This window comes from Trachurus trachurus (genome assembly GCF_905171665.1).
Source record: "Trachurus trachurus genome assembly, chromosome: 19".
Classification (NCBI taxonomy): Eukaryota; Metazoa; Chordata; class Actinopteri; order Carangiformes; family Carangidae; genus Trachurus; species Trachurus trachurus.
The window spans coordinates 7,761,144-7,788,978 of NC_139913.1; the positions used below are offsets into that span (position 1 = coordinate 7,761,144).

Sequence of the window (27,835 nt, forward strand, 5' to 3'; positions counted from 1 at the left end):
CTTTTTAAATTACTAAGAGACAGTTTGTGCCTCTCTGTCTCAATGACAGTGGCGAGCAAACCTCAAAAGCCATGAAATTAAGTCACATCTCAGATTATCTTGTTAGCATTCAACTGCAGCTCTCGTGCTCCCATGAGGCCCCCGGCTGCCTTTTACAGGCTGAGAGTCGTGCAACGTCGTCGTTGAATGCAAAGATGGTCATTTTGTATTTTTGTTCAACTGATAAGGCCCATATTGATGATGGTAAAGACATTTTTATCTTAAAAATACCAACAGAAAATACAAATGACTCTCTACCTAGGATCTATGATGTGTTTACATACTGTTCTGTATACAGTAGGGGTTAATCACAATTTTTTTCCTGACTAAGATCCTGCATAAGCTGTTTAGGTCCCTACAATTGACTCATAAGGATGTGGCTCTTTCTCAGTGTTTTGGTCCCAGAAGAAAAATGAGCTCCTGCAGGTTTGGGGGTGCAGCATTAGTGATTGCAGCAAAAGAACTTGGTCTGAATTTGAACTACATTTTCCAGATGAAAAATACCCCGATAGTCAAGAGCTGCACTGTCATTGTATTTTGAAGCAGCAAACAAAACGTAGACATTTTTTCATACAAACGTGTCAAATTGATATATAGTTTTTTGCATTAATGTTATCCACACTTTTTACATTAACGTTTTTGTCACTGAACTTGTTCCATGAGACCAATTCTTGGTTTTACACTTTACAGACACTAAAGTGGGATTTATTCTGACTGACACTCTATTTGATTGACTCAGGAATAATCTCAAAGACAAAAATATTATGTTTTTATTTTTTTTTTTTTTTTTACTTTTTTTAACACATGCAAGCAGCTTCAAACAACTTGTCTGGGTTAAACAAGTTGTGTGGAGTTGCTTCTTTTACATATCGAGTTGCGCTGCGGAAGAGTGCTTTTAATTGTAAATGGATTAACCGATGGAATCAGCTCCTCTCAAGGCAGATGTTGATAAAAATGTATCTATCCTGTTCTCCAAGCATAATCAGTTTACACAAAGGAGTACAGGGTGGAAGCTTCATTTGAATAAACATCAGACAAGACTGCAGCAAAATTTTAAAAGCTTGCTTATCTATAAATATTTGCTGTCTACAAATGTGAACACATCACATCCCTTTTCTGTCTCACCAACAGCTCATGAGGCCAAACACGAGCTTCGCTGCTTATCAAGGCCGTACATATGCTCACATGATGTAACAGCTCCGTAAGTATCGCTTCAGGAATTCCCAGTACACAACAATTAATTGCAAGAGGCCAAGGGTGGATGCTTCACACATTTATTTATTCCTGTCAAAATTTATACAGAATAGTAAAATCTGGCACCTCCTGCTACCATGAAGGATAAATCAACCCAAACAAATGGTAATTTTTTCCCCCCACAACCCATTTCAACAAAAGATTCCAAAAAAGATGAAATATCTCTTTGTTGCGAGTCCATTCATGTTCATCACCTGGTGGAAACTGGTTTCCCACAGTGCTTTGCTGCCAGCCGAGAGCTCCTTCATCAGCCAACATCAGTGAACAACTTCTCTTCCCTGCTCCCATGTTGATCAATGACCTGCAACACACATCGGTGATCAATATTTGTACTTTAAAGTATCCAAATGCAGCACAAATGATTAATCGGTTGTTTACTTTTTTAATGCATTGTCATTATTCAGAAAGAAAAATTCATCACATTTCCCATAAGTCACAGGACCGGCCTTCTATATCTACAAGCTGTTCAATGTAGAAGATAACTAAAATGAAGCAGCCGAGCAGGAAAATCCTCACATTTAAGAAGTTGGCGTTTTTTCTTAACAAAGAGCAAAAACCATTAATTGATTACCTTAGTTGTTTGTGTTGACCATCTAATTGATAATCTATTACTAAGGTACAAGTTGTTTATATAAGAAAACCCAATAAAGGACAGAAATCGCTACACGTTTTTATTTCTTACTCTATTCAAACCACTGATAGAAGGAATTTACTTCTATTCTTTTATCTCTTAGTGGATTAAATATAATATATATATAATATATGTTATGCATCTAGATTAGAGTGTGAGTATGTGTACTTACTCACATTTTCTATATGTTTATGTCTATGTCCGTATAGTGTATGGATATGAGCCATATGAGAGTTTATCAATTCTGTATAGAGGCAAACACACAGATTTGTTAATATTATGGATCCACAAGGATGGGGAGTTTAGTCTACGTATTCTTTTCTTTATTGCTGCACAAGGCAGTTAGGTAAAGAATTAGACAGAGAGAAAGTTGGGTGAGAAGAGAAGAGGCTACTAAAGAATTAAATATTGATGCTCGAGTAAAGACAAACACATGCTGCAAATGTATTTCTTACAACAGCCACTACTGATGCTCGTTTGTGAGGCGGTTACAGGCTCTGATAGGTGCCGCCACTGTAAAAGTCTGCATGAGAAAAATATAGCCTGAGAGCACGTTCCTGGATAGGAGAACCATCAAAAGAAGTTATTTTGAAAAAAAGTTGAGGGGAGAATAAACCACATCGGGACACATTTAGTGAGTAATCTCGAGTGACTTACAGCTGTAAATGGAGCTGCTATAAATGTGTATAGATTTAATTCAATTGGATTCAAACTGGGTCACACAGCTATTAAAAGTGCAAAGTTGGTTGAGAGCAGTTTGACAGCTGCGTGCGAGCGCTGCGGCTGCTGTTCTGGCTCTGCGGGCGGCTGCAGCAGGGGTGGAAGAGAGTGCAGCACCTTTTTCAATCAAATGTACACAATAGACAGACGCTGGCTTTAATTTTGAACTCTTGACATGCTCAGTCTCAGTAGATGATTTATTTTTAGCCATTGCATTATGAAGCTTATAGCAACTACTTAAAGTGTCAAATCCCCCCATCAGTTTCACTCTACAGTACATCCTACCAATAAGAAACAGCATGCACTGCTGTGGGAAGAGACGTCCCCTCTGCAGCATCTTGGAGCGGATGGGTAAAACATCTGAGTGGAAGTCGGGGGGAGGATTTGTTTTAAATTTTAAAGCTTCCGTGTTTACAGCGGCGAAGCGTCACTTTTGGATATTGACCATTAATCGATCATGGTAAATCAAAGTTGCACAAGAGAACATAAGTTATTATCTCTAGTTTACGCTCACACATGACACTAATCATGACTTATACACAGTAACAGTAGGACTCTACTCTGCAGCTCCCCTGAGCTATATATGGCATTTTAGCAATCTTTCGCTCATTGTTTTGATTTTATGGTGATTCCAGTTCACTCCACTGCTCTCTGTGTTACTTCCAAGCCAGACATGCAGCCTTTTCAAACCTCTAAGATCTGACTAGATGCTACCCGTGCAGCACGGTTAACCTCCAATTGAATGCTAATGTTGCTCAGTGATTGCTGGATGTGTATGTGGGTAACTAACTGTTTGCTAACATGCTCACCACCTCTCTTTAATGCCATGTTAATTTTTTCTTTACACAGCTTGTTCTGTCAATCAAAGTCATTCCCTCATTGCTGGCGTTGCTATGTGAACAGCTGCAATTGGTTGATATTTCAGTTGATAACCAAAGATTGTAATGAAACGTTTAATCATTTAAACAGAGAAAATGCCAAACATGCACCACTTACAGCTTTTAAAATAAATGTAAAGGTTTGTTACTGTCTCTATCAGCTTTGGGCCATGTGACATCGTAACAGTCTTTTTTTATATATAGATTAAACAGATAGGAGAGATTAATCGGTAATGAAAGTTTGTTGCAGGCCTATTTTAAGCTCTTATTGTGCGAGGTGTACATAAAGTAAACAGCAGCTCTGAATGACTACCTGCTGTTCAAACACACTCGGCTTTGCGCCTCTCCTCCCTGTGTTGTGAATGCCTCCAGCAGTAAACAGACACGGACAGCTGCAGGCAGCCTCCAGACGCAGCACTCTGAATGATAAAGAGCTGCTGCAGGGATCACCTGCTTTCTCGCCGGAGACACAGATTAGACGTTTCAAATACTCCAGCCTTGGCTGTACATCAAGGGCGCTCGTGCCATTAGTGACAGAGTGATTAGTGTGGAATTCGAACAGCGGTGACACTTGACTGGGTAGTCACATCCAACATAAGAGAACAATCAAAGGGAAAGCAGGCTGTCATACTTTCACAGCTAACGATATCTAATTTGAAAGATTTGTTGGCTTTGTCTGGCTGGATCATTTATAGAGCACCTTGGTAAATTCCTGTGGATAGATGTGTTGGATTAATCAAATTCCTCAGCTATTGGAGCTTGTTAAGAATAAAACACGATACCAAGAGTTTGTTCCTTCGCCTTATCTGGACTTAGTTCAAAAATATTTTATGCGAAATGAACCTGATAAGTAAAACTTACCTCATGAAGATATTATATGTTTCATAATCGATTCCATGCAAATCAAACATATCATGAAATTCAAACAAACCACAGCAAACAAATCAAACATAACCAATTGATTACAAGGCCACGTCTGTCAAGCACCGTCCTTTTCCCCCCGGCAAATGCCAACATCAGTTCTCCTGACTGAAAACTTCATTTCTAATTACACTATGAAAAAATTGCACAGTGCCGTTCTGCATATCAAAACCCCCCTGAAATGTGCTTTAAAAAAAAAAAAAAAAAAAGTTTGACATTGATCAAGCAAGACCTATTTCAAACAGCCTTTGCGTAAAAAAAAAAAAGGCTATTTTGAAAACTGGCATGAAATTAAATATGCAAATTGGATTGAGGCCAAAACAATACTTGGCTGAGATACTGCAGGACTTCAGTTACCAAACATGATATGAATTCCCATTACTGAGTGGTTCACTGCAAGTTTTCAGTGCTACGGGCTAAAATAAGCGATTGCTTTTGGTTTCACTTTTAAGAAAATGTAAATAAATATAGCAGCTGGTTTTACAGTGTGAAGGCTTGTTTTCAATGGCTGCAAGTGAAGCAGCACTTCAGACCACATTGGATTCATCAGTGCATGTAAACAAGCGAATGCACACACGCCTGAGAAGACAACTAAACTGTTTAACATTTTAATTAAAATCCAGCTCGTGTCTCCTCAGATCTTCAGAAATTCTGAAACGCAAATTCGCAGAGGAAATAGGTCAGCGGCGGTAACGCAGAACGAGTCACAGAGGTCTTATTTATCTGGTTTATTGAAAGGGACACATGCTAGTCTCGAAGTCTCAAGGGTCATGTTGGAAGTTCCCACAGCAGGAAGCAAAGAGCCGACTAATTAGGCTGAGAGAGGTGGCAGAGACGGAGACAGGCAGAGAGCAGGAAAGAGGGGTGTATTATGTCGGGCAGCGCGTAAGCAGGCTCACCCACACAGACATGCACAGCAACATGATTTCGTCAAAAAAAATCAATCGTCATGCAAATCTGGGGGAAATTAAACTGGAATGTGAAGAAAACACATAATCGTGTCAACGGAAACTGAAGCGATCGTTACGTCTGTCATTTAGCAACAGTCACTAACATGTCAGGAATTTACTGCTTTTCACTGTTTTGTGTCATTTGTGTAAATGAAACGTCTCTGGGCTTTTTTTAAATTTTTTTTTGCTCAGTTAGTCACACAAAACAAATGATTTAAAGACGTCACCTTGGGCTCTGGGAAAAAATATGAGATGTGTTTTTCCACAACACTTCACTTTAAGTCCCACATATTTAGAATTTATGAGCAATGTATAAAATATCCAAGCAAATGTTGTGTTTTTTTAATACATCTGTCAACAACTATAACTCCTGTAATGGCATGCTGGTGTATAAACACATCTAAATTAATGTCAATACATTAAATATCTTCATAGGAGATGTTATAAGACTCTAGTGTGTTATACACCATTAATCAAATGTTACATAGTGCTTATAAATGATAAGAGTTACAACTTTTAAGACAAAATTACTGATCCAGTTGTGGCTGATTATCCAATATGTTCCCAGTTCGTGAGGCAAAGCCCACATATGCCAAATTAAACAAACATCAGCGTGAACATCTTGTATTGGAATCTCCTGACACATGAAATCTGTTTTGAGTGTCTGATTGTGTCTACGGGTGACGTACGTGTCTTTCACATGTGTTCTCAGCGCGATCATTAGAGAGGACATCTGCCCAACGCAACCTTAATAAAAAAAAACAAGGACAGACATTCTATTCTCAGTGAATTTTTTTTACGGTATTAACTTTATACTTCTCTTTCTTTCTCTCTTCTTGTGAGCGATAGTATTGGCAATTCCTGACTGTATTGGTTACCTTAGACTGGCGTTAAGCTGGATGTGTCCTCCTGACCCACTAACAAGCATGTTCTCAGGAGACAGGCAGCAGATAATTAGGCCTTTTTTCTGGGTCTGAAAAGATAAATTACGTGGCCGTACGGTGCAACAGTCAATTCACGGACAGCTCGACTGGCCGGCCGGCCGACCGGTTGGCTGTTTTCCGATGCTGAAAATTAGCATGTCCCTGTCTAATGGTGTCTGTTGACACAGCTCCAGGAGCATAGGAGAAAAAAATAAATCAAGCCACGGCTGAAATGGGGAGGGTGGACAGCACAGGATGACAGAGCTGACACACAAAAAGTGCCCTCAGTTTCCATCAATGTAACTTCTGGCCACTCTGCAGTCGCCCCTCCTGCATGCCAAGCAGAGCATCGGCTGGGAAAAAAAGAAAAAAAGAAAAACTCTGACGGCAAGAGCAAGTGTCCAGACACTGTGTCCGATGTCTGTATTCACTGACACACTGAACAGACGGGAGTGGGAACAAGGTTGTGGCTCGTGTGGGAAGGGCACTGATAAAGAAGACGGGGGGGGAAAAGAAATCCCAGACTGCTATAATAAATCATGTCAGTGACGCATTAACACATTCATGAGGCAGTGGGATGAAAGGAAATGGGTAATACTTATTATCCAGTAGTGTGTGTGGATGAAACCAGCTCCCTACCAGCATGTCTCAGCAGCTACCAAAGTGTTTCGCGTTTACTCAATTTATTTTTGAAACTTTTATTCTGACTTTTTTCCAGTGAACATCAAAAGTACTGAATCATGAGAAGCTTGCCTCTCGTAAGCTGTTTGTAAAAGTCTGAGTTTCTATCAAATAGAGCAGCTGGTGTAGGCTAAAAGAACGGTTTGTGGTTTACAGCGAGACAATAATCACTTACAAAGTTACAAAATCAAAAAAGTAAGACTGATTTCATGTATGTCCAGGCAGAAAACATATGAGGTACATCAGCCAATGACATACAGGAATGAGCAGCCAGAATTAAACTCTTGTATGTCCTGCTGATTTGTGTAAACTATCACTACATCACATCATGCACATGAAGTTAATCTGATGTTCAATCCTAATCAAAGTTTAAGTAAAGTATTTGCATATGACATCAAGTTAGTTACACATTTGTGATACTTCTGTTTCATTTGATTTACTAAGTAAACATATTTTATTAGATTTCAGCACTGTGTTCAATAAAATGTTATTTATTATGTATCTGTCACATCTCAACAGATAATAGAGGACAAGACTCCTCTGGAACTCATTTCCATATCTTGCTAGACTTATATTTCTTCAATAATCCAATTTCATACACACAGTCGCTCTATCATCTTAACAACAACACTGCCTACAGAGGAACAATGTTTGACTGGGATTCCCATGCTCAATAAAACATTTTCATTCTTTGCAAGTTTGTTGGTAGTCGAGACAAAAGTAGGGTGCACGATGAAGTTTTTTTTTTTATGATTTCTTTTGCTTCTCTTCCTTTAAAATGTGTTTTCTGTCATTTACTTTGATGCCATTTGACTCCATTTGAATTCCCTGAAGAGAACCAATTGTCAGGAGACCAAAAGTACAAAAACAGTAATTCCGTTCTGAATGGATTTGCATGCATTTATCTTATGACTGAGCTTCAGTCTGAAACTTCAAATCATTCTGCTCTCTGATCGTTTTTATTTTGCCCCATAAACTGCTCTCAAAGCACTTTATATAAAACGGGAGAATTTGATTCAGGTGTAGCTAAGTTATCTACAATTTTTAAAGAGTCCTACACTGCCACCTACTGGACAACTCCATGGAGTCTGTGTCAGTGATCTTCTGAACTGTATGTATGTATGTACATTTTATTTCTAATTTCTTACCTCAGATTAGGCTCAGTTCATGAGAAGTTGACGCTCCCTGAAGAGGTGTAGTAGCCCGTACAATCTGTTGAATATCTCTGGGACAGCAGGACAGAGTTCAGCTCGAACTCTCCAAAACGATAAGCAGCAAATTTCTGAAATCATAAAACAAAACTTATTCATTTTTGCACTAAATTTGAATTACAATTAAGTCTAAAAATACAGTTGTATGATTTAGGGAAGAAAAAAAAAAGAGTCCTGAACATTGTAAGGGACCCATCGCCCACTCCCTGCAGTTTCTTCCAGATGTTGCCCAAACAGAAACGCTACAGCAGCATCAGGTGCAAGAGCTGAACACCTTTCTGCCACAAGCTGTGAGACTTTATAACAAAAACTGAAGGCTCATCGCTGCTGCACTTTAAATTCCACTCAGTGTCTGCTGTAGCTCTTTTATTTTCTTTGTCTTATTCCTTATTTGTCTACTTTATTCTATTTTCTCTTTTTATTGATCTCCGAGAAACATCTTCTCTTTTTGTTCTTACCTTGGTAACAACAAAATGACAATAAAGTCTGATTTGATTTGATTTGATTTGATGTGATGTTGAACTCTGCAGAGTTCAGTCACAAACATGGCATCACCATGGTTACCGGCCACTGAGCACTGAGTAGGCAACCTTGTATCATTATCAGAGAGGAGAAAAGAAAATGGTGGATTTTTGGTATTCAAACAAAGACGACCTCTTGCACCCGAGAAGAAGGGATGGTGGATTTCAGAAGTTTCTATCGGCAGTGTCAATTTCACTCACAAAGAAACTGCTCCTGGAACATTTTATATAGTCTGCTTTGAAAAAAAAATCAATCATAACTCTCCTCTTTGAACTTTATAGGACAAAAAAACTAGTTTAATCAATACGCTCTGAAGGAGTAGACTCAGTAGAAAAGCTTCTCATCACCTCCCCGACGCTGGAATTGGATCGACTGTGTCGGACAATTTCTATAAAACTTTGTGAAACCACAGATCCACATTCACACCCACTTCACACAGCGACTGGTTTTCTGTGCGGAGGTGAGAAAAAAGGCTTAATAACTATATCTGGTATTATTCTTACACAACTGAAGGCAACACAATGGGTTCGTTCAAGGACAGACTATGTACTTTTATCCCCACGTTTAAACAACATGGGTCGACTGTAGCTGTTCAGAGCAATGATAATATAATGTTCATGCTGCAGCATCCTATGTGTTACTTCCTCTTTAACAATAACCTTACCCTAAATATTTCAGACCTTTCACTGGAATCCATTTTTAGCATGCAGTACATCTGAAACAAGCAATCATTGTTATGGAGAATCATACTCAAAGAAAAAAATACTAAAAGATGAATAAAAACACTGGATGATAATGTCCTTTTTAACTTAATGTAAATGCAACTGAAATAAGTAGCTTTAATTAGAAATAACATAACTTACTTCAATGATGCACCTTTATCAAATATGTAAATTACCACAGGCTTGATGTCAGTGTGCTCAGTACCTTTAATGATCACTCCCCCCTTTTGTTTTTGTATTTCTCTATAGCCTGATATAATATTTCACTCCTTGGCTTCTCAGTTGCCATGTGCCTCTCGTAATGAATACAGAGAGTCTAATGTCCTCGAGAGAAATGACACGGTAATGACGGCTAATGACACATACAGCCCTCAGTGGAGCCGACAATGTGACACTTTTAGACAACAGAGACTTTCTCACAGCTGCCCATTGCGCTCATGATAAACAAGGATGAATCAGTGCCCCCTCCCACTACTACTACAGACTGAAGGGGGGAAAGTCATCAATGTTATTTTTGTTCTGAAATCGAGGCAACCATGACCAGTTCCTAGAAGATCACCAAATTAAAAGCTTACACCGCAACTAATCTGAGAACATAATGGTTTAGTTTAAGCTTGAAATCAAAACACCTTTAGCAATAGTTGAGTGAAGAGTGAAATCCCCAGCCCCAATATTTCCTCTGTGCATGACTCTGTGCTGCTCTACCAATAGACCTACATCGCTCTGTTCAAAGACCTGAAAACTGGCAAACTCCCAGATCTCAGTGGGAATCCAAATGCAGTGGAAATGTCAAGAAAAGTTGAAAAAATCCATATACAGTATGGGGAATATGCAGACAGAGTTGCATCAGTTATAAAGTGCAGTATTGCTGCAGCTGCCTTTATAAAGCAAGATATAGTGAGTATATATATCAGTTCCATGTATGTTTTAGTTTTCCGTTTCTGATTTCTCCCATAGTATATCTTACCTGTGTTTTCACAATTAAAGTTCTTCTACGAGTTAATCACAATGATCATACATAGGATTTTAAAGGCATTTTTAAGCAATATATAAATGTTTCACATTTGGACTAAAGCTACAAACTATTTTAAAATGTTCAAATGTAATTTGTTATCTGGCAGATCTGAGAGAGCAGCTGTCAAGCAGTGAGTACAAGTTGTTTGTAATTTAGTCATTTGAAAGTGCAGGTAGGAGTAAATTGTTTCTAACCTTCAATATGTTTCTGGCATCAAAAGCCTCTCTTTCACTGGTGGTTTGTCTTCCTGGGCCACCTGTGTCTTCAACTGTAAAAACACCAGAGTTAAAGACAAACTCAACAATAGAATATAGGACAAAGAAAATACAGATTTGTTATCTCCTGATTAAATGAGCATGTTTGCACGAAAGAGAAAAAAAACACTTGTTTTTAATAGGATGTGTACCCATGCTGGTGAACATGGTGAGCAGTGACACGGCCTCTCTCCGGCTGTGTTGTTTCTCAGCCCAGTACAAATTTGAGAACTGGGGCTGGACTTGATCCATGGCAAAAATGAATGAAACCATTGTCACGGTACTTGGAAAAACACGCTGCTTTGTGCACGTAAACAGAGCCATGGCCAAAACACTGAAGTAGCTGCCCCATGCTGCCACTCTGCAGGAATTTGTTGCCGTGATTGTTCAAGATTCAGTTTTGTCGTCACTGCAGCTCCAGTCCGAGCCAAAAAGATAATAAGGGGACATTGGCAAATAGGTTTAGGGTAGGAACTACCAGTGTGATCACAGCGGGTCAATAAGTTTGTTTTCACACAAGCTTCTGGCTCAGACGCTGTTTGCATTCGCGCCGTTTAGCTCGACATGTCTGCGTAATGTTTTTATTTACCTGTGGAGTCTTTTCTGAACAGCGTGTTTATCACAGTGCCATGCAGCTTCACTCTGTCCCACTCTCTGACCATCAGCCCTAGAGAGACAAAGTGCTCTACCAGCTGGTCTGCGATTGATTGCAACCTACAGAGTGAAAAAACACAGAAGCAGAAACTTCAAGCAGCAGGAACATTTTTAAACAGTGAGATCTCAGCTTTTTTTTTCTCTCTCTCTCTCTCACTCCTCCACTCACTTGTCAGATCCGTCCTTCACATTGACTTTGGCATACAAGATGTCCACCATGGCTGGGTCATCATTCATATACTCTATACCTTTCACCTCCAGCGGCAGAGGTTTTCCTTCTGTGATGTCTCTGATGAAAAGACAAACACAAAACACACTCAGGAGGTGCACACTTGTTTTTCTTTACACATTTCACACCAAAGGTTAAGCAATATGACAGAATAATACACTGCAGCTGTCTATTAAGAGCTTGTTGTGCTGTGGGTGTGTGCAGCTGGACTTTCTGACAATTAAGTGTAACCTCGTTTAATCTATTCTACACAATCACATCCAATCTAATTGCATCTAATTTAATCTAATCTTTATCTTTAACGTCGTGAAGAGAGTTCAGCAACTCTTAAAGGATAAGGCTACTGATAGTCTGTTCTGTTTTCAACAAACCCCATGAATGGACCAAAAGCATTTATACAACAATCTGCCTCTAAATACTTTCCAACTTTCCCAGCGTGTGTGTGGTACTCGGTTCAGAATGCATCCACTGCATAGGAACTACTGCTTTAACTTTCATCTGAAAAACAGCTGGGAACAGAACTGTTTAGAAAATATTACCCAAGCAGGTCTTAATACTTTATTTGTCGAAGACTAGTTTTAACTACAGTCTCCATGTTTATCATAACAGAGATTCACTACAGTCTTGGCTTTCATGGGCTTCTCTAACAATAAGAAAAATACAGAATAGCACCATATTCATCATAACTTCAGTTGTGTCTTCAAAGAGTCTTGTGTTAATCTCAAATAAACACAGTATTTTTAGATGCTTGGTTTAAATCTTAGTAGTGCGATTGCGATACAATAACTTTGTCCAGCCCCTACCTGATGAATCTTTGACACTCTTGCAGGTGTTCAGATGCTTTTCTCACTTCCATCTCATTTAACAGAGCCAGGGTGCCGATCGTCAGGTGAAGCTTTAAAGGATTCTGAAAGATGCTTGCCTCTACTCCATGATCCTACACATCAGGTTACAACAAATTATGGGCATAGAAGTTAATGACAATATCATGTGTTGGTTTTAAACTATACACAGCCATCACTGCATTCGCTGTACCTCACAATCAGAATCTGTTTTTATTATTTAAGTATACTGTAACAATAAACAAAGAATGTGTCTTAAACTTTGCATTTGTGAGTAAATAAGAGATGAAAAATAATGAAATAAGCCATTTTTCATTATTCATTATGTATTATAAGAATAGTATACCTGTGCACATTGCTTTAACACCTCGTCTTTAAACTGCAGGAATCCTTCTTGAATTTTGGGATCATTAAGAGGGAATGACAGGAAGTGTGTGAAAGGCTGCTTTTTCCTGAAACTGTCAACAAGGACCTCTACTCGCGTGAGTGCTGACGAGACTGCAGATTTGTGGGAACCTGTGATAACTGTCAAAAGAAAAGAAAAGTTGGAAAAAAAAATCTTTCAGAGCATGCCCTTTCATCTCTTTTACTTTACTCTATCCTCACCAATCTGTCCTTCCACTCCTTGTTTAGGGATGTTGATTGATGTCTTTGTGTCATACTCTAGACGTTTGCGTGTCTCTCCTTTCTTACCAATGATGTATCTGAGGATCAATGGGGAAAACAAGGAAACATAGACTCACATTAAGCTTTTTAGAAACAAATTATGATTTGCATTGAGTGCATAGTGCATTTTGTCATTAACTCACTTGTAAAGAACACTTGGGACGTCAATGGCACAGCGGTATCCTTTATCAGTCTTTTCAATTGAGTGGGCATCACAGGTTTCATCTTCTGCAAGATCTTCGCTCTCTAAAAATGTTAAATCACAAATGTACAAATATATTATTGTGGCTAATACAGTCTAATGCAGCCATCCTGCAATAGGCCACATGCTCCTTTATGGGAGTTTAGATGTTTAGCTATGGTTCAAATTGTAAAATCATTATGACAGATGTGGTCTGTGGTGCTGTTGACCTGGTTAGTGTTGACAGGTGTTCCTACTCGTTTCTCCAACCCATTCATACAGTTGAGGGGTAGGTCATATAGACACAGACATCATGTAGAAAGCAATACGGTTAAACAGCACCACAGACACCTCTTTGAAACAGTTTCAAAACAGCACCTCGTCCTTAATGTAGTTTGTATTGCAGGAAAACACTGCATTAGTCAGCTAACTTAGGTGTATAATATTCTTGCTGTTAGCACTTGACTAACCTGGTGGCCCCATGTAGGAGAAATCCTCTTCTTCCTCATACTGTTCCTCCTTAATGACATTTCTTCGGTACACTCTTCCATTTATATTAATGAGACTTGGTCGTAAAACCTCCATATTGTAAACTTGGTACAGTTAGCTAATTACACTTCAGCGAACTAACAACATAGGCAAGCGTCACTGCTAACTTTGCTAGCTATCTACGTGTATTTACAGTTTATGGGTACATGCAACTTCACTACGCTGAAGTCAGTTTCCCATTCAGTTACTGAGGAGATGGTTAAAGAAGCGAGAGATCTGCGTTCCTTTCCCATGTCGAATCTGAAACTGACTTCATCGTGTAACGTTCGAGTACGTTGACGTTCACGCATCGCTGACGCCGTTCGTAGATCTACAAATGGACATGCACATCCAATGCTGCGTAGAGTGGCGCTAGGAATCCATCCGCGTCGTTGTGGAGTCTGTTGTCACGCCAGCCCTTGAAACGTAAAACGTAGTATTTGTCGTAAACCAGAAGGGAGACAAGAAGAAGTACACACACAACAGAACAACAGCACGGATTTAAAGTCATTTTATATTCACTGGAATATCGACGGTAAGTTATACTGTTATAAAACAGCTTAATTACCCCAATCTTGTATCAAATAATATCAAAGTTGGATGGTTATTGTTGCCATTGGGGTTAACCAGGACAGTTAGCTTTCTTGCTAGCCGCCTAGTAGTTGTAGCAGTTGCTTGTAGCGTTTGAAGGCTGGTTTGGTTTAAGCTCAACAATCGTCCTGAGCCCTCCGTGTGTGTATTTTACAGTTTTAAAAGGCGATGGCGGCGTCCTCTTCGTCCTCCTCTGCGGGAGGTGTAAGCGGAAGCTCGGTCACTGGTTCTGGATTCAGTGCCTCGGAGCTCATCCCCCCCAGGAAAGTATTGTACACATATCCCAAAGGAGCAGGTGAAATGATGGAAGGTAAGATTAATCACGTTAGCTGGCTTTGTGGGTAGGGGTATCACTGCTGTTAAGTCCTACGATACAGCCCTGCTATGTGTTGTTTTGTGTTTGTGTCGTGTGGCTCATCAACAGACTGTCCTCTCTTGTCCCAAATATAGCCTAACACAAATCTTTTTCCTGTGCAACATGACAAACTCTGTGTTTGTCTTTCATGTATTAATCTGATTCTTGAGACATTTTTTGCTTTCGTGTTGCCTGCTCCATCATAACTTCAGCAGTTAAATTATTTTGTCAAATGTCAGTCATACTAACATTACATGTTGGATAGTCTTCTTCAATGATCAGAGAAAATAACTATGTTGTTAGGGCCAAGGGGCAATCGCCACAAGCACTGGCCCCTACAGCCATGAAATAGCTGCAGAAGCCCCGAGCACTGGTCAGACTTTATTACTCCTGTTGCTCCCTGTCATACTTAATTGATTTCTCTCTCAAAACTCTGTGCATAATATGGGCTGCTTTTTAAACTTTTATAACATTGCTTCAGGCACCCCATCAGGTTTAGTTTAGGTCTCTATCAAACACAACCACACACTCAAACACACATAGGTAACTTTATGTGATTACAGTTACAGACACACACACATCAAAACACACAGGTAAGTTACACATGCACGTGTATTCAAAGTTTGCACACACTCCTCTCCCACACACACAAACACACACAGGTAACTTCATGTGATTAAAGTTATAGATACACACACACGTGTAACGGAGGTCAGCGGGTGTGCCACAGTCACAAGGTACCAGTAAGGAGAAGTGACAGGTTGTGGCGGTTAGCGGTACTGGAAGTAAACTCACTCACCCATAAAGGACGTGCTAACCAATTTGCCAAGTGGTTGTCAACCTCTTGGCGGAACGGTTAGCATCGTCGCCTGTGGTGCGGGAGGCCACGGGTTCGATCAACGCCTAGGGCAAGTCCGAACCAACAACATCGGTCACAAACGCACAGACACACACAAACACCAGCACACAGGTAACTTTATATGATTACAGTTACAGATACACACACAAACAGGTAACTTTATGTGATTACAGTTGCACACACAGATACACACAGGTAACTTTATGTGATTACAGCTCCTCAATATGAGTGCTTATAGAAAGATGATCATGTGTCTGTCTTATTAGCTCTGTCTTGACCATAAGGTCGTGGGTTTGATTCCCATGTTGACAGAGATGGCAACCCCAGCCGTAGCTCTCGTGGCCCTCTCAAAATTTTCCAAGGGAAATTTTCTACTTAGGATTGCTGCTCAGCGAACACAATGAAGGTGAACGGTACTGGTCCCCTGTCCCTCATCAAACTCATCAAATACACAATCCAACAACTCCAAAATGCTCTCGTGGAGAAGTTGTGACCTGCACATTCACCAGGCTATGGAAAAAATCATGTATAATTATGTAACATTACAACACATGAAGCAAATACTCTGAACTCCTTGCTCTTTTGAAATCACTACGCCCAGCAGCCGTGCCTTTTTGTCTTTGTGTCTTTAAATGCAATGAACTGCTGAGCCACCCTGAAACTAGAGCCTCAGTTTGTGGCTGTCAAACAATTGCTGTCGTTATTTTTTCATCATTCAAATCCTGAGGCCGACGGACACGGCACAGAGCTATGTAGGTGTCTGTTGGACATGCAAGGTGACTCATACATACAAGCCAAACTCTGGTTGGACATGTGTCTTTGTGCTTTACATAAAGCTTGTTGTACCAGCAGCCAGTTGCACCTTTCCACCCACTCGACTTTGTTCACTATCTCGTCATTGCTCCTGCACACAGGATTTGTTTGTGGGAATGAAAGGCCATCTGACTTGTTTACTCCATCTTTGTTGCCTGTGTAGCTCTAAATACACCAATTAACAGAGTTAGTTTGGCAGAGTGTGAGTGCTGCAAGGTTAAAAACAACCAACAACGTGGTGAATAGGACTCCAGTTACACCAAGGTCTCAAGCTGTTTCTCTTTGTTTTCGTGTGATTAGTATTTGGACTATTTCAAAGCTCTTATTGGCCTTTTATATAATTGCTGGAATTACATAATATTTAAACTCTTTTGGCTCTAAAGTAGCATGAAAGCCTTGTTCTGACATTTTCCAAGGTTGCAGTTATGTCTTTTTCAATTATTCATAAGTATTTTATTGAACTTCTTAACTTGTTTTTATTTCTTTCTAGATGGGTCTGACAGATTTTTATGTGAGTCTGTATTCAGCTACCAAGTTGCCTCAACATTGAAACAGGTCAAACACGGTAAGCCAGTAACTGTACATGCAAATATTTTTCATTTTTGCTTGCACCAATAAAGATTAGTGTCCTGATTAATGGTCTCTTTTTATATTCTTCCAGATCAACAAGTGTCTCGAATGGAGAAACTTGCCAGCTTGGTGGAGGAGCTTGAAGCAGATGAGTGGCGGTATAAACCCATTGAACAGCTTTTGGGATTTACACCGTCATAAATAAAGAGCTCAAGATGCCTTTTGGTTAATAGATCAGCCAAATACAAGGAAAAGGGAAGAAGATGGATTATATCAGTTCATAAATTATATTCCTCCTCTGTGGTTTTTATTCAATATAGTGTGAAATGTTATCTGGAGAAACTGAATGTGAGTTGTATTATTTTGTCACTTTTACTATCGTATGCTTTTTTGTAAACACAAAACTTCTTATATTTGAACCAGGATACCATAATAAACCGTTGTCAAGGAAAAAAACCTCATTGTCATACATTAATAACTAAGCCATTTAAAGTTTTGTAATAGGCTGTTCATTGATTTTTCAGATGGTTTAAGACAATAAATTATCATGCCAGTTCAATCTGTACTTGGCCTCAAGCTAAAAAAAAAAAAAAAGGTCTGGTAACGTAATAAATCTGTTGAAGTGAGGCTTTGTGTTCTCACATGGCTGCACTGTAACTCATAACTCTGAAAACCTGGTGCCTGTTCAGTCTATCCTCCTCTGTCCTCATCGCTGCCTGCTCCAACAGCCTTGAGCGAAAACAAAGAGAGCATGTAAATAAAGTCATACTTGGGACATTTTTCTCGAGTCTCTTGCTGTTTGTTTTCCCCCTATGTCGTATAGTTTTAGTCCTAACTGTAATGTGTTTGTTTCTATTACTTTGCTGACAGACATTTAAATCTTTGTGTTGTGGTGTTTTCCGTTGTCCCCATTTGCATACCTATCTATCGCTGAAAATGTACTTCTGAAACTCACTGATGTGATTGTTTCAGCGTTACGTCTGCGGTGTGTACACTGTGTACAGTGAGGAAACGTGCAGATCTGGGGTGTTTTGCTCAGGGAATGAATGTTTTCAGGCAAATGAGGGGTGGGAACGTACAGAATGTACTGGTCTGAGGCCGGCCCTGAACATTACAGGACACACCTCTAGCTGGAGCTTAAATTTCCCTTTATAAGTTCAACAGTTCATCTTATAAATAACACTGCGTTCTAGTTTCTAAGAAAGTATGTTGCAAACTGAATGGTTTAATTTTAAAAGTTGTTTGCGCATAGTTTGCAAAAGTTTTTGTGTTTTTTTCTTGAGCAGCAGAAGAATTCGACTTGAGTTCACATTCTTTGTACAGTATAGGAATGGGGGGAAAAGGGAACAAACATTTTGTTCCCCCTTTAACAAAAAACCTGGTGATGATGACTCCCATTCACAACATCCCCTTCAGAACAAACTGTGCCTACACGTGTTTATGTCTTTTAGTTCCTCCCTGACATAAAGTACAGTCCATCCCACTCACGTGTCGCAACGCAGCATATGTCTGGCAGCTTTCCAAAAACTTTTCTTTGAGCAAACATTGTGTATGTCAGGTACAGTATGGGGCTGCCAGGCAGACAAAGCAGCGGTTTCTGCTGTGCACTACAGGAGCCGTTATTTCCTTTCTGAATCTAATTTTCAATGCAGCATTTTTGTGATCACACTGGGGCATATTTTACACTGTTAAAGGCTATAGAGAAATAATCTAACAGCATCAGATACCTTGCTGATGCATTTCTGCATGTTTTCATTTTTGTATTATTCGAGAATAAATGCCTGTCATGCATCTTTATGGATATGAAAAACAAGCATTTGATCAAGTACCCAGCTGCAGCTCACAGTGTATGCATCTCTTTGTGAGAGATGAAAAAATCTGATGTAATGGTTCAGCAAAACAGGTGACGTAATGTGCACTGCAACACTGAGCCAGCTGAGCTCTGCCTGCATGGACATCTAATCAATGCTGCCAATAACAAAGTGCACACACACACAGACACGCACACACCCCACGGATATTTATTTACGCTTATGCGGGATATAAAACAAAGAAATACAATATGATCCTTGCAAGCCCAGGCATGTCTCTGTACATTTCCATAACGCTGGGATCTGCTATTCATCACCCCATCCCCCCCTCTTTCTTCTGCTAGTGTTTGTCCTTCTCCTCTGTTGGCATGTTACCAGGCAGGATACAGGTCAGAATGGCGTGCCTCTCTTTTTGATTGGCTGGCTGGAGCGGCGTGGGCGTGGCCTCGGAGCCCCTTTATATACATTGTTGCAGGACAGATCTCGGAGCTTGGCAGCTGGTGAGAGGAAGCAGTAGCACAGGAGAGAAAAGAAGTTTAGAGACAGTTGTTTTTGTAGACAATAACAACTTGAAGAACTGTGTTTAACACAGACAACGAACCTCGACAGCTCTGTCTTTTAAAAAGCTGTAAGTATCATGTCATTTTCGCCATTTTTTTTGCTCGCTTTGTCGCTAATTTGTACATTTAAACGGCTGCTAGTCACCTCCAAACAAAGATCTTCCCTGCTGCAAACTTGTTGTAACGTTAATACACTCGTAAAGAAGCTGTACTTTAAATGTTATATTACATGCACTATTTTATCTACTTGTCTTGTATCCTACGCGAGTTTTCAGTGCTCATCTGTTGTTCTTTCTTCCTCGTAAACAGCTGACCACAAACTGGACAAACATGCCTGCTCTCTCTGCATCCACCGAAGTCGGCAGCTCACCCCCTTCCCCGGTGGACGGCAGTCCCAGGAGACTGTCCTGGGGCAAGCTGGTGCAGAGACTGACCGACTTCAGCTCGCCCAACAACAGCAGTATGGACATGGGCTACAACAATGGCAGCAGGAGTGACCTATCAGACTCAGGTAAGCAGCTGACAATAACCTCAATTTAAGGTGTGAATTTGATCCACCTCTTTGTTCATGGTTTGCAGTCCAGTCCAGTCCAGTCCCTAATCTGGTGCCATCTCTCTCTCTCTCTTCTCTGCAGGGTCAGACATCTCCAGTGACCTGTCTCCATCTAATGAAGACCTGTTTTACAATCCAATGGAGGAGACCATCCTGAAGGAGGTGGTGGACCTCATTGCACGCAGCTTAAGAGAAGCCAAAGACTCTGATTGCGCCTTGCGATGTACCAAACTGCTCATCCCGGAGAAGCTCCTGGAGCACATCGGGCAGGAGCTCCTTCACCTGGCAGCTACCGAGCCCTGCGGCCTGAGAGGGGCTCTCATCGACCTCTGTGTGGAGCAGGGGGCCGCCTGCGAGAGCATGGGACAGCTATCTGTGGACCCGTACCTCGTCCCCACCTTCCAGCTCACTCTGGTGCTGAGGCTGGAGTCCAGCGGGCTGTGGCCCAAAATCCAAGGACTGTTCAGCTCGAAATCTCCCTCCACTCCAGTAGTGAGACAAGCTATTAAACTGAGCACTGGTTTCCGTGTGATAAAGAAGAAACTGTATTGTTCTGAGGATCTGCTCATTGAGGAATGTTGATTCATCTCACAGAAGGGCCTTATTACTGTTACTGTATGTGAGATGCCTTCTGAGGCGTTAAGGATGGACTTTGTCATGATGTTGCCAATTGTTCCGACTGTAAGGGAGTTGAAGTTTATGGTACCATGCAGCAGTGTGCTGCTACTCATCGACATTCAGATTTTCCTATTACCAATATGTAACCATCATGCTATATCTGATAAATAGGCATTTTTTTTGCAAGTAAATATAAGTGCGTACCTCAGTTTCTATTGAAACCACATGACGGCAGCTAGCTCTATGGTTATAGTCATTGAAAACCATTGTGTTCTTATTCCTTTGACACAAGGCAGTAAACTGAATTGTACTCCAAGTGACGAATTGTGCAGTAAGCTGTTAGGGACCTTATAGTGACTGCGTGGATTCAAGAGCAAAGGCCTACCAGCGCTTGCCTTGTGCAGTATAAATGTAAGCTGTGGCTAATGTTTCAAATGTAACTTGATCCTGTATCCGTGTAGATTTGTCCTGCTTTCGACTTTATTTATTTGATATTCAAATACTCATAACATTGCACTGTTTTTGTACTTTCATGACTGCAAATAAATTATTTTTTTATCAATTCTCTGCTGATGTTTGTATTTCTTGCAACCCATCCAATCAAAAAAAAAAACATTGAGATCTTCTCCCATACATAAATAATGGGAAAGTGTGTTCCTTTCTGTTAAATACACAAAACTAAATAGTTGAAGTGAGATATAACGTTGAGTGATGCTGCTGCAGTCATACAGATCAGCTGATAGGAGGAAGTCGAGCCGTGCACAACAATGACAACAGGCCTGCAGGGTTTTAAAAAACCGACAGCAGAGGTGCAACATCTGCCAAGCACAGCTGAGAACATTTGCGGTGAAAGAATGTGACGCTGCAGTTCCTGCCGGGCACATGCTGCACGTCTGCTGAAACGTGAACGTGCGGCGGGCCATGTTTCCAGTTCCTCTTCTTCAGTCGGCCTCGGCAGAGTTTCTGTGCGCTAAATGTGCTGACGGAGCTTTTATTTTTCACATTTCTGTGCTCGTCAAGTCATACAAGTCACATCCCACACGTTTTGAAGCATCCATATTTATTTTCATCATCTGGGAGTAAAAACATGGTGGAAAAAGTGAGCAAGATCTCGTATTGGTTTGATTGGTCTGATAATCCTTTTTCTTTTTTTTAATAAATAATAATACAGAGAATAAATAGCCTACTATGAACTCAAAAAGTGTGACAAAGACTGCTTTCTCCAACACATGAGACATCACTTCTCAAAAGAACAACCTGTTAAATCCCCACTCTGTGGGTAGGCACGTCTCTCCTTCTCTTGACATTTATTGTGAAGTTTCATCATGTTACATTATATAATTCTATCCTTTATACAATTAAGGGAGGCAAAGTGTAAAGGAACATTTTGAAATGATCTTTCTCACACACACATACACACACACACAGACACAGACACACATACATATACGTATATAGCAGAAGGAGAAGACAAATCTCAGTGTTCATATGTTTGACAAACCTTAGACATGAGTGTGTATTCATCAGAGGTTTCACATTATTCCTGCATAGTTTCAGAATGTGCATTTGAAGTCAAATCAGTAAATCTCCCTCTGACTGATCCGACTGCATAAAATAAAAGAGGAAGCCTTTGCTGTGATATCTACTGGATTGCTACATAGATGACATCCGTATGACAATATCTAACCTCACTATGCTCTGCTTTCATACTGCATTCTCCCAGAAACCATAACATGACCTCTGCCAGCGACGTGGCGATCCGGTCTAAAGTGGGGCTTGGACATTGCTGTCGTTTTTTTTTCTTCTTCCAAACCCGTATCTTGTCAGGAGGACAAGGTATTTTCAAGTGTTTTTGTCATTTCATATCATTATATTGACATTATATATTCAATTTTACATACTAAAATTCACGGTTTCAACCAGTCTGTGTGGTCAGTTTGATGCAGATCGGTGCTGGCCTGTTTGTGTTGCTTGAGTCGTTGAGTCGTCTTCAGTCTCCGGATTGTTAAAGCTCATCTATTTACAGCCAGTTATCTTTTGTGTAGAGTCTGGAAACGAGACAAAAAAAACAAGAGGAAAACAATTAGTGATACAAAACATGTAGGTGGCCTTTGCAAAATGTGTGAAGAGCGTGGAAACAAATTACTTGCTTTGAATTATGGAAGCGGCCTCAGCCGTGTAATGAAGCCGTGATCTCGGACAGCTTGGCACAGCTCGGTGTTCGAGCCCTCTGCGCTCTTTGGTACAGATCGGTGTCTCCAAAATAGCGAGCCCTGTACAGCATGCCCTCCTCTGCAGGAAACAGATAAATTAAAGATAAATGAGGGTTCATAAAATCAAAATATGGTTTTAATTGTTTCCCCAAAAGTCAATATCCATGTGGGAAATTAATAAATAATGGAGCATGATTTGTTTTCCTGGCAAACATACTCTGCTGTTTCTCCTTCCAGCAATTGTTGCGGAGGTTTGAAATGTAATCATCCTCCACCGTCCGCTCCAAGTTCTTCAGATTCATTCCAACAAACTCTCTGGAGAAATGCTCCCCCACATAATACGGCACCTTCAGGTTCTCGGTCAGCCTCTTCTGGGTGTAGCCCGCTGAGCTGCACGAAGATACGACAAAGTGTTGGGAGACATATCACGTGACAGACAACGACAAAAGGTTGACAGATGTGGCACCGTCTGTCTCTGTTAACATAACTCATGGCCGATAGTGCCTCACATAACAGGCCGGAGGCTACAGAAGTGTATCTGAAACACAGAGGCAGACAACATGGAGCCAGGAGGCCTGAGCTTATTCAGAACTGAATGATGCAGCTTCAAGAAATAGAACGAGAAACTGAGCAGCTAATGCAACAGATCCATCTTAAAATAACTTCAAGTACCATGAAAGTAAATTTAACCTCTAAATTGGTAACATTTTGCACACGCACCTTTGCTTGTGTTCTGGTTTGTGTAAAAAAAAAAAAAAAAATGCATGAAAATGTGACAATTAGCAATCACGGAACAAACCTGGGTTGGATTACACTGAGTTTTATGTAATTTGAAGATAATCTTTTGTCTAAATCCCTTGCAATTTTTTTTTGCAAAACAACAAACAGTTAGTTGTGGCATTTAATAACATCCTTCTTAGGCAGGCTTTCAGAGCAGGGATCAGCACTCACGGCCTGAAGCTGAGGCTGTAGGGGGGGCTGTTAACCATGATCTGACTGAGAGCGGACACAATAACCAGGATGAGGATGGGCATGACCTGCACGAAGAGAGCAAGACCTCCCTGCGAAAGGAAACACCACAAACACAAGCTTGTTCAGACACATTCACCACATTTAAAAAAACAACAGGACTTAAAAGACACATGAGTATGGCAGAGTGCATCTAAATTACAGCTGAATCAATGTCTCCCCCTGCTGTTTTTAAAATAACATTACACTATTTGCATATCTGCAGTCTGCACAGGAGCTCTAATAATAATACCAGACTCACATCTCGCTGTCGCTCTCTCCTCTCTCGCCTTTGATGCCGCATCCGCCCATTAGCATACACATTAGCATTACCTAGATTAACGCAGCAGATGTAGCAATTGACATGTAGATCATCATCAGCAGAACCAGGTAGGAAAACACAATAAAAGGTGACACTAACTTGACGGGTAACCCCCTCCAAAGAACATATTAAAGAGGTCTTCAGGTGAAATGTCCGGCTCAAAGTTCCCATTGTCTGGAGCGTGTCTCGAAGGATGTTTCCTCTCCTCTTCGCACTGATCGTACTGCCTCCTCTTGTTGGCATTGCTCAGAACAGCATATGCATTTCCTATGGCTTTTGGTGAGGAAAATGAAAAGTCAGGATTACGTTTAAGCATCTCAAAGAAGTTCTAAGTGACACCTATCGGTTCATTACCTTTAAATGCCTCTGTAGCACCTGGAGCATGATTCTTGTCTGGATGGAATTTCAAAGCAAGTTTTCTATACGATCTTTTGAGTTCATCCTCCGAGGCGTCTTTCTGGACCCCGAGGGTTTCATAGAAGTCTTTACATTGTTTTATCCTGTGCAGAGAGAATATGTCGCACTCAATGTTAGGTTGGGGAAGGGATGTTTAACTCTTCCTTTTTTAAAAAGCCAAAATTACATGAATATCAGCCTAGCTCACCTCTTCACAGCTTCCAGCTGATCGGATGTGAAGGACTTCGAGGTCTCTGAAGGCTTCTGCTCAGGTCTGGTATCTTCACTCGGGGTCTGTCGCTGTCGAGGCCCTGAAGTCCCGCTGAACTCTGAGTGGCCGCCTGCGCCTGGTCTGGGTGTAAATCCATTCTTTGCTATCAGGTCCAGCAGCACTAGAACCAACACAAGGCCACTGGTGTGAGCATTAAGAAGATATTCAGGCAGGAAAGGAAAGGGTCGTTTCTCTCTGGTAATGCTCAGATTAACCAGGCAGGTCCAGTGACATATGGACATGGGAGTATTACACGTGAATACTCTGCAGCAGTAGGTAACATGCTGTAGTAAGTACATTTACATCACAATAGACTGCTTACGTGAGCCCTTTTCCAGATGGATTATTACAGAGAGCAGCGACATGTGCATTGTATAACTCAATCTAGGGATTGTGCTGTTCTTGTATGATTCTGCCTCTGTGAATGTATTTGTATTCTGCAGCATTTTTTCCACTAAATTCCTCAGCATACGTAATGTATGATACATTTGTGAGAATATTTTCAGCTGATTGGCTAGTGAATCCTATAGGATACAGAAAATGTTTGAGCTACATTACAGAAACTAAAATTTGGTGTGCTGTTTATTTTTATTATTGGATTATTCCGTCACTAAAAATGACACTGTTTTCCAGTTGTTTATTTCTGTGAAGCACATTGAATGACCCCTGTGTATAATAATATGCTGTGCAATTGCCTTGTCTCACCTTGGCTGTATGAATAAAGGTTTCAGTCAGTCATTAATAGCGTATAATAATGTGGCAATGACTTAAGGATGTCTATTGTTTGTTTTGAGAGAGAGGTTTTTTCATGCATAACATGGGTAGGTGGCTATTCTACAGACATAACACCGTCCTCAGGGGGAGACAATGTGTCCAAACACAGAGCCACAGAGTCGCACTCCCCATGGAGCCCTGAGCTCAGCACCATGGTGGCGGACCAGGAAGAGACTAAAAACACTGAGACAGCCAGCATAAGTCCTCTGAGGAACTATGGCAAGTTTCCCAACAACCTACCTGACAAGTGTAATGGCAAACAAAGTAAAGTGGAGATTTTAAATAATCCTCGATTTACATTTGGTACTTAAAACGTCATATTTTTTTCCTGTAGGGAGTACATTTCTTGCTTTCTCTGTATATTTTGCATTGTGCAGATGATTTGTATTAGCTATTGCACATCTTTGGTTGGCTTTGGGGTTATTATAGATGTGTAATAAAACAATTAAACTAGGCCTCACCTCTATCTTCAAAGATTTTTGTGGGATTTTTTCAAATGTATTCAAATGTATTCAAATCAAATGTTATTGAAAATACAAATGGGTTATATAGTAGGCTAGGCCTGCATATATGACAATATGTTCTGCAGGATGATGCAGCTTTATTTGTAATGTTGTATGTAGCCTATGTTGTATGTTGGGACACATTTAACCTTTAACAAATCATATACCGGTAATTAAGGTTTTGCACTTGGCCATATTGCAGCATTTCAATGATTTATCCTGCCCTGCAGTAAACACAGTGATGAGACGTTCAGGGACCTTTCTGTCCCTCTCCCCCTCTCTCTCTTGCCCTGTAGTTAACTAAGTGACTTTCTATGTTTAGCTGCAGCCCGGGCCTAATGGGCAAACAGCCGATAACGAGTAGTACTGCCTATCACTGACACGCAAATCTGCTTCACGTTGAGTGGGTGTATATATTTCTTTATAGATAAAGCAGACGCTACCACAGAAGCAGTTTGATTCATCTCAAGATGACATCATTATTAAACGCAGTTAGCTCAGCTGGTTGTTGTGCATTAGCTTATCACAGGCCCCGGCTGCTGCACGCGCTGCAGAGCTCATCCGGGATGCAGGTGATGCTGCAGGTGATGATGATAATGATGCTGCTGCTGCTGCTGCTGCGTAGCTAAATACAGCAGCTCAAGCTCATCCTTTTTTTTTTTTTTTTTTTTTTTACTCCTGCACGGCCATTTTAACTCACCCTTGGCCTTCTCTGTCGGGAAGAGTCTCTGCGCCTTCTCCAGAAACCTCTGCGCCTTCTCCGGCTGGTCGTTGGTCAGCGCCGCAGTTGCGATGTCGATGCAGCGCTCCGCCTCGTCCCTGTTTACCTCCATTGCAGCAGCAGCAGCAGCAGCAAGGCGGCAGCGGCGGCTAACTGGACCAGAAGTAAATAAAGGCGCCTGCTGATGCCGTCATGTGGATGCTGCAAATGGTGTCAGCCGGTGACATAAATGTTATCAGCTGTGAGATCGGCTCCCTGCTGCCTGCTGCTCGTGTGTCTATGGTGTGTGTGTGCATGTGTGGAGATTTTGGGAGAATGTGGACTGGAGAGATGACAGCCTCGATCGGCTCCCTCCCTGTGCTGCATCGTTTCTCCACTAGATGGAGACAAAGCGTCTGTTTTGAAATGTAGGTCATGGAAGTGGAAAGCTGTGTGGATTTTTTTTTTAACCGTCATACATGTTGTTGCTGCTCCATCTGTAGACTAGCCCCCTCCTCAGCTCAACATCACCTCAGCTCACTGATGGATGGTGAGACAGTAGGAGGTCCCTGGATACAGATATGAGAGCTACAATAAGGCCCTATAGGACCCACAGACTGAAACACACAATATCCTACGACTGTTCTTGTTCTTTTCATGTCACTTCATTATTGTGTGGTGCATGTTGAGTTGCATTTTTTTTCTTTTGAAGTAGCACCTATATGTAGACTTCCCTTTCCTTTCACTGACTTCCTGAAAATAAATGTGACAAGTCATCTTAAATAGAGGGTGACTTTTTTGACTCCTATCTGCAAACAAACCATGCAGCCCATAACTCAGTTAAAAGTTTTTCTTACCTTGTTTTATTGCAAGAAACACTGCAAATTCTTTAAGTTGCAGACTGAAATTTGCAATGAGAAGCATCCTTATTCAACATGGGGTGATGATTATTCTCTTGTAATATTCAATTCATTGCGTGCATGCAAATACTATGCCAGAGTTTGTTTTTTTTGAGAATTTTGTTCATTTTTGAAGTAAAAAGATGTTAATGCAGGGTCCCTTTTTGTTTCATGAGGGTTAGGTTCCTGTTAAGTCTG

The 27,835-nt window shown here is 40.7% G+C and overlaps 4 protein-coding genes across 4 annotated transcripts; 2 read left to right on the top strand and 2 right to left on the bottom strand.

Moving 5' to 3' along the window:
* Nucleotides 1–1,057: 1,057 nt before the first annotated feature.
* On the bottom strand, nucleotides 1,058–14,008 carry ascc1 (activating signal cointegrator 1 complex subunit 1). Its single transcript, XM_083993839.1, has 10 exons — nucleotides 13,764–14,008; nucleotides 13,256–13,358; nucleotides 13,053–13,150; nucleotides 12,793–12,971; nucleotides 12,408–12,541; nucleotides 11,545–11,664; nucleotides 11,311–11,435; nucleotides 10,662–10,735; nucleotides 8,146–8,279; nucleotides 1,058–1,594 (listed from the first exon to the last, which is right to left on the bottom strand). Exons 1-9 carry the CDS (start codon nucleotides 13,876–13,878, stop codon nucleotides 8,163–8,165), a joined length of 1,065 nt encoding a protein of 354 aa, XP_083849965.1. The 5' UTR covers nucleotides 13,879–14,008; the 3' UTR covers nucleotides 1,058–1,594; nucleotides 8,146–8,162.
* Nucleotides 14,009–14,254: 246 nt separating this feature from the next.
* On the top strand, nucleotides 14,255–17,784 carry anapc16 (anaphase promoting complex subunit 16). The gene is made up of 4 exons (XM_083993779.1): nucleotides 14,255–14,356; nucleotides 14,569–14,722; nucleotides 16,930–17,004; nucleotides 17,101–17,784. Exons 2-4 carry the CDS (start codon nucleotides 14,581–14,583, stop codon nucleotides 17,208–17,210), a joined length of 327 nt encoding a protein of 108 aa, XP_083849905.1. The 5' UTR covers nucleotides 14,255–14,356; nucleotides 14,569–14,580; the 3' UTR covers nucleotides 17,211–17,784.
* Nucleotides 17,785–19,295: 1,511 nt separating this feature from the next.
* Nucleotides 19,296–21,113, top strand: ddit4 (DNA-damage-inducible transcript 4). The gene is made up of 3 exons (XM_083993817.1): nucleotides 19,296–19,448; nucleotides 19,690–19,891; nucleotides 20,016–21,113. Exons 2-3 carry the CDS (start codon nucleotides 19,711–19,713, stop codon nucleotides 20,513–20,515), a joined length of 681 nt encoding a protein of 226 aa, XP_083849943.1. The 5' UTR covers nucleotides 19,296–19,448; nucleotides 19,690–19,710; the 3' UTR covers nucleotides 20,516–21,113.
* Nucleotides 21,114–21,609: 496 nt separating this feature from the next.
* dnajb12b (DnaJ heat shock protein family (Hsp40) member B12b) lies at nucleotides 21,610–27,053 on the bottom strand. Its single transcript, XM_083994209.1, has 9 exons — nucleotides 26,739–27,053; nucleotides 24,699–24,882; nucleotides 24,449–24,594; nucleotides 24,194–24,367; nucleotides 24,035–24,105; nucleotides 23,716–23,825; nucleotides 22,982–23,154; nucleotides 22,702–22,843; nucleotides 21,610–22,599 (listed from the first exon to the last, which is right to left on the bottom strand). Exons 1-8 carry the CDS (start codon nucleotides 26,869–26,871, stop codon nucleotides 22,722–22,724), a joined length of 1,113 nt encoding a protein of 370 aa, XP_083850335.1. The 5' UTR covers nucleotides 26,872–27,053; the 3' UTR covers nucleotides 21,610–22,599; nucleotides 22,702–22,721.
* Between the last annotated feature and the right edge of the window lie 782 nt (nucleotides 27,054–27,835).

Excerpts from the sequence above, each read along its gene's own strand:
- ascc1 (XM_083993839.1), bottom strand. The coding sequence starts at position 13,878 with ATGGAGGTTTTACGACCAAGTCTCATTAATATAAATGGAAGAGTGTAC. Across the intron at positions 12,972-13,052 it reads AGGAGTGGAAGGACAGATTG|TTATCACAGGTTCCCACAAA; the intron begins GTGAGGATAGAG and ends TTCTTTTGACAG. Across the intron at positions 10,736-11,310 it reads GTTCAGAAAAGACTCCACAG|TTGAAGACACAGGTGGCCCA; the intron begins GTAAATAAAAAC and ends GTGTTTTTACAG.
- dnajb12b (XM_083994209.1), bottom strand. The coding sequence starts at position 26,871 with ATGGAGGTAAACAGGGACGAGGCGGAGCGCTGCATCGACATCGCAACT. Across the intron at positions 24,883-26,738 it reads CCCGACAGAGAAGGCCAAGG|TGCTGCTGGACCTGATAGCA; the intron begins GTGAGTTAAAAT and ends TGTTGGTTCTAG. Across the intron at positions 24,106-24,193 it reads TGGAGGGGGTTACCCGTCAA|GTAATGCTAATGTGTATGCT; the intron begins GTTAGTGTCACC and ends GCGTTAATCTAG.
- anapc16 (XM_083993779.1), top strand. The coding sequence starts at position 14,581 with ATGGCGGCGTCCTCTTCGTCCTCCTCTGCGGGAGGTGTAAGCGGAAGC. Across the intron at positions 14,723-16,929 it reads AGCAGGTGAAATGATGGAAG|ATGGGTCTGACAGATTTTTA; the intron begins GTAAGATTAATC and ends ATTTCTTTCTAG. Across the intron at positions 17,005-17,100 it reads ATTGAAACAGGTCAAACACG|ATCAACAAGTGTCTCGAATG; the intron begins GTAAGCCAGTAA and ends ATATTCTTCCAG.
- ddit4 (XM_083993817.1), top strand. The coding sequence starts at position 19,711 with ATGCCTGCTCTCTCTGCATCCACCGAAGTCGGCAGCTCACCCCCTTCC. Across the intron at positions 19,892-20,015 it reads GAGTGACCTATCAGACTCAG|GGTCAGACATCTCCAGTGAC; the intron begins GTAAGCAGCTGA and ends TCTTCTCTGCAG.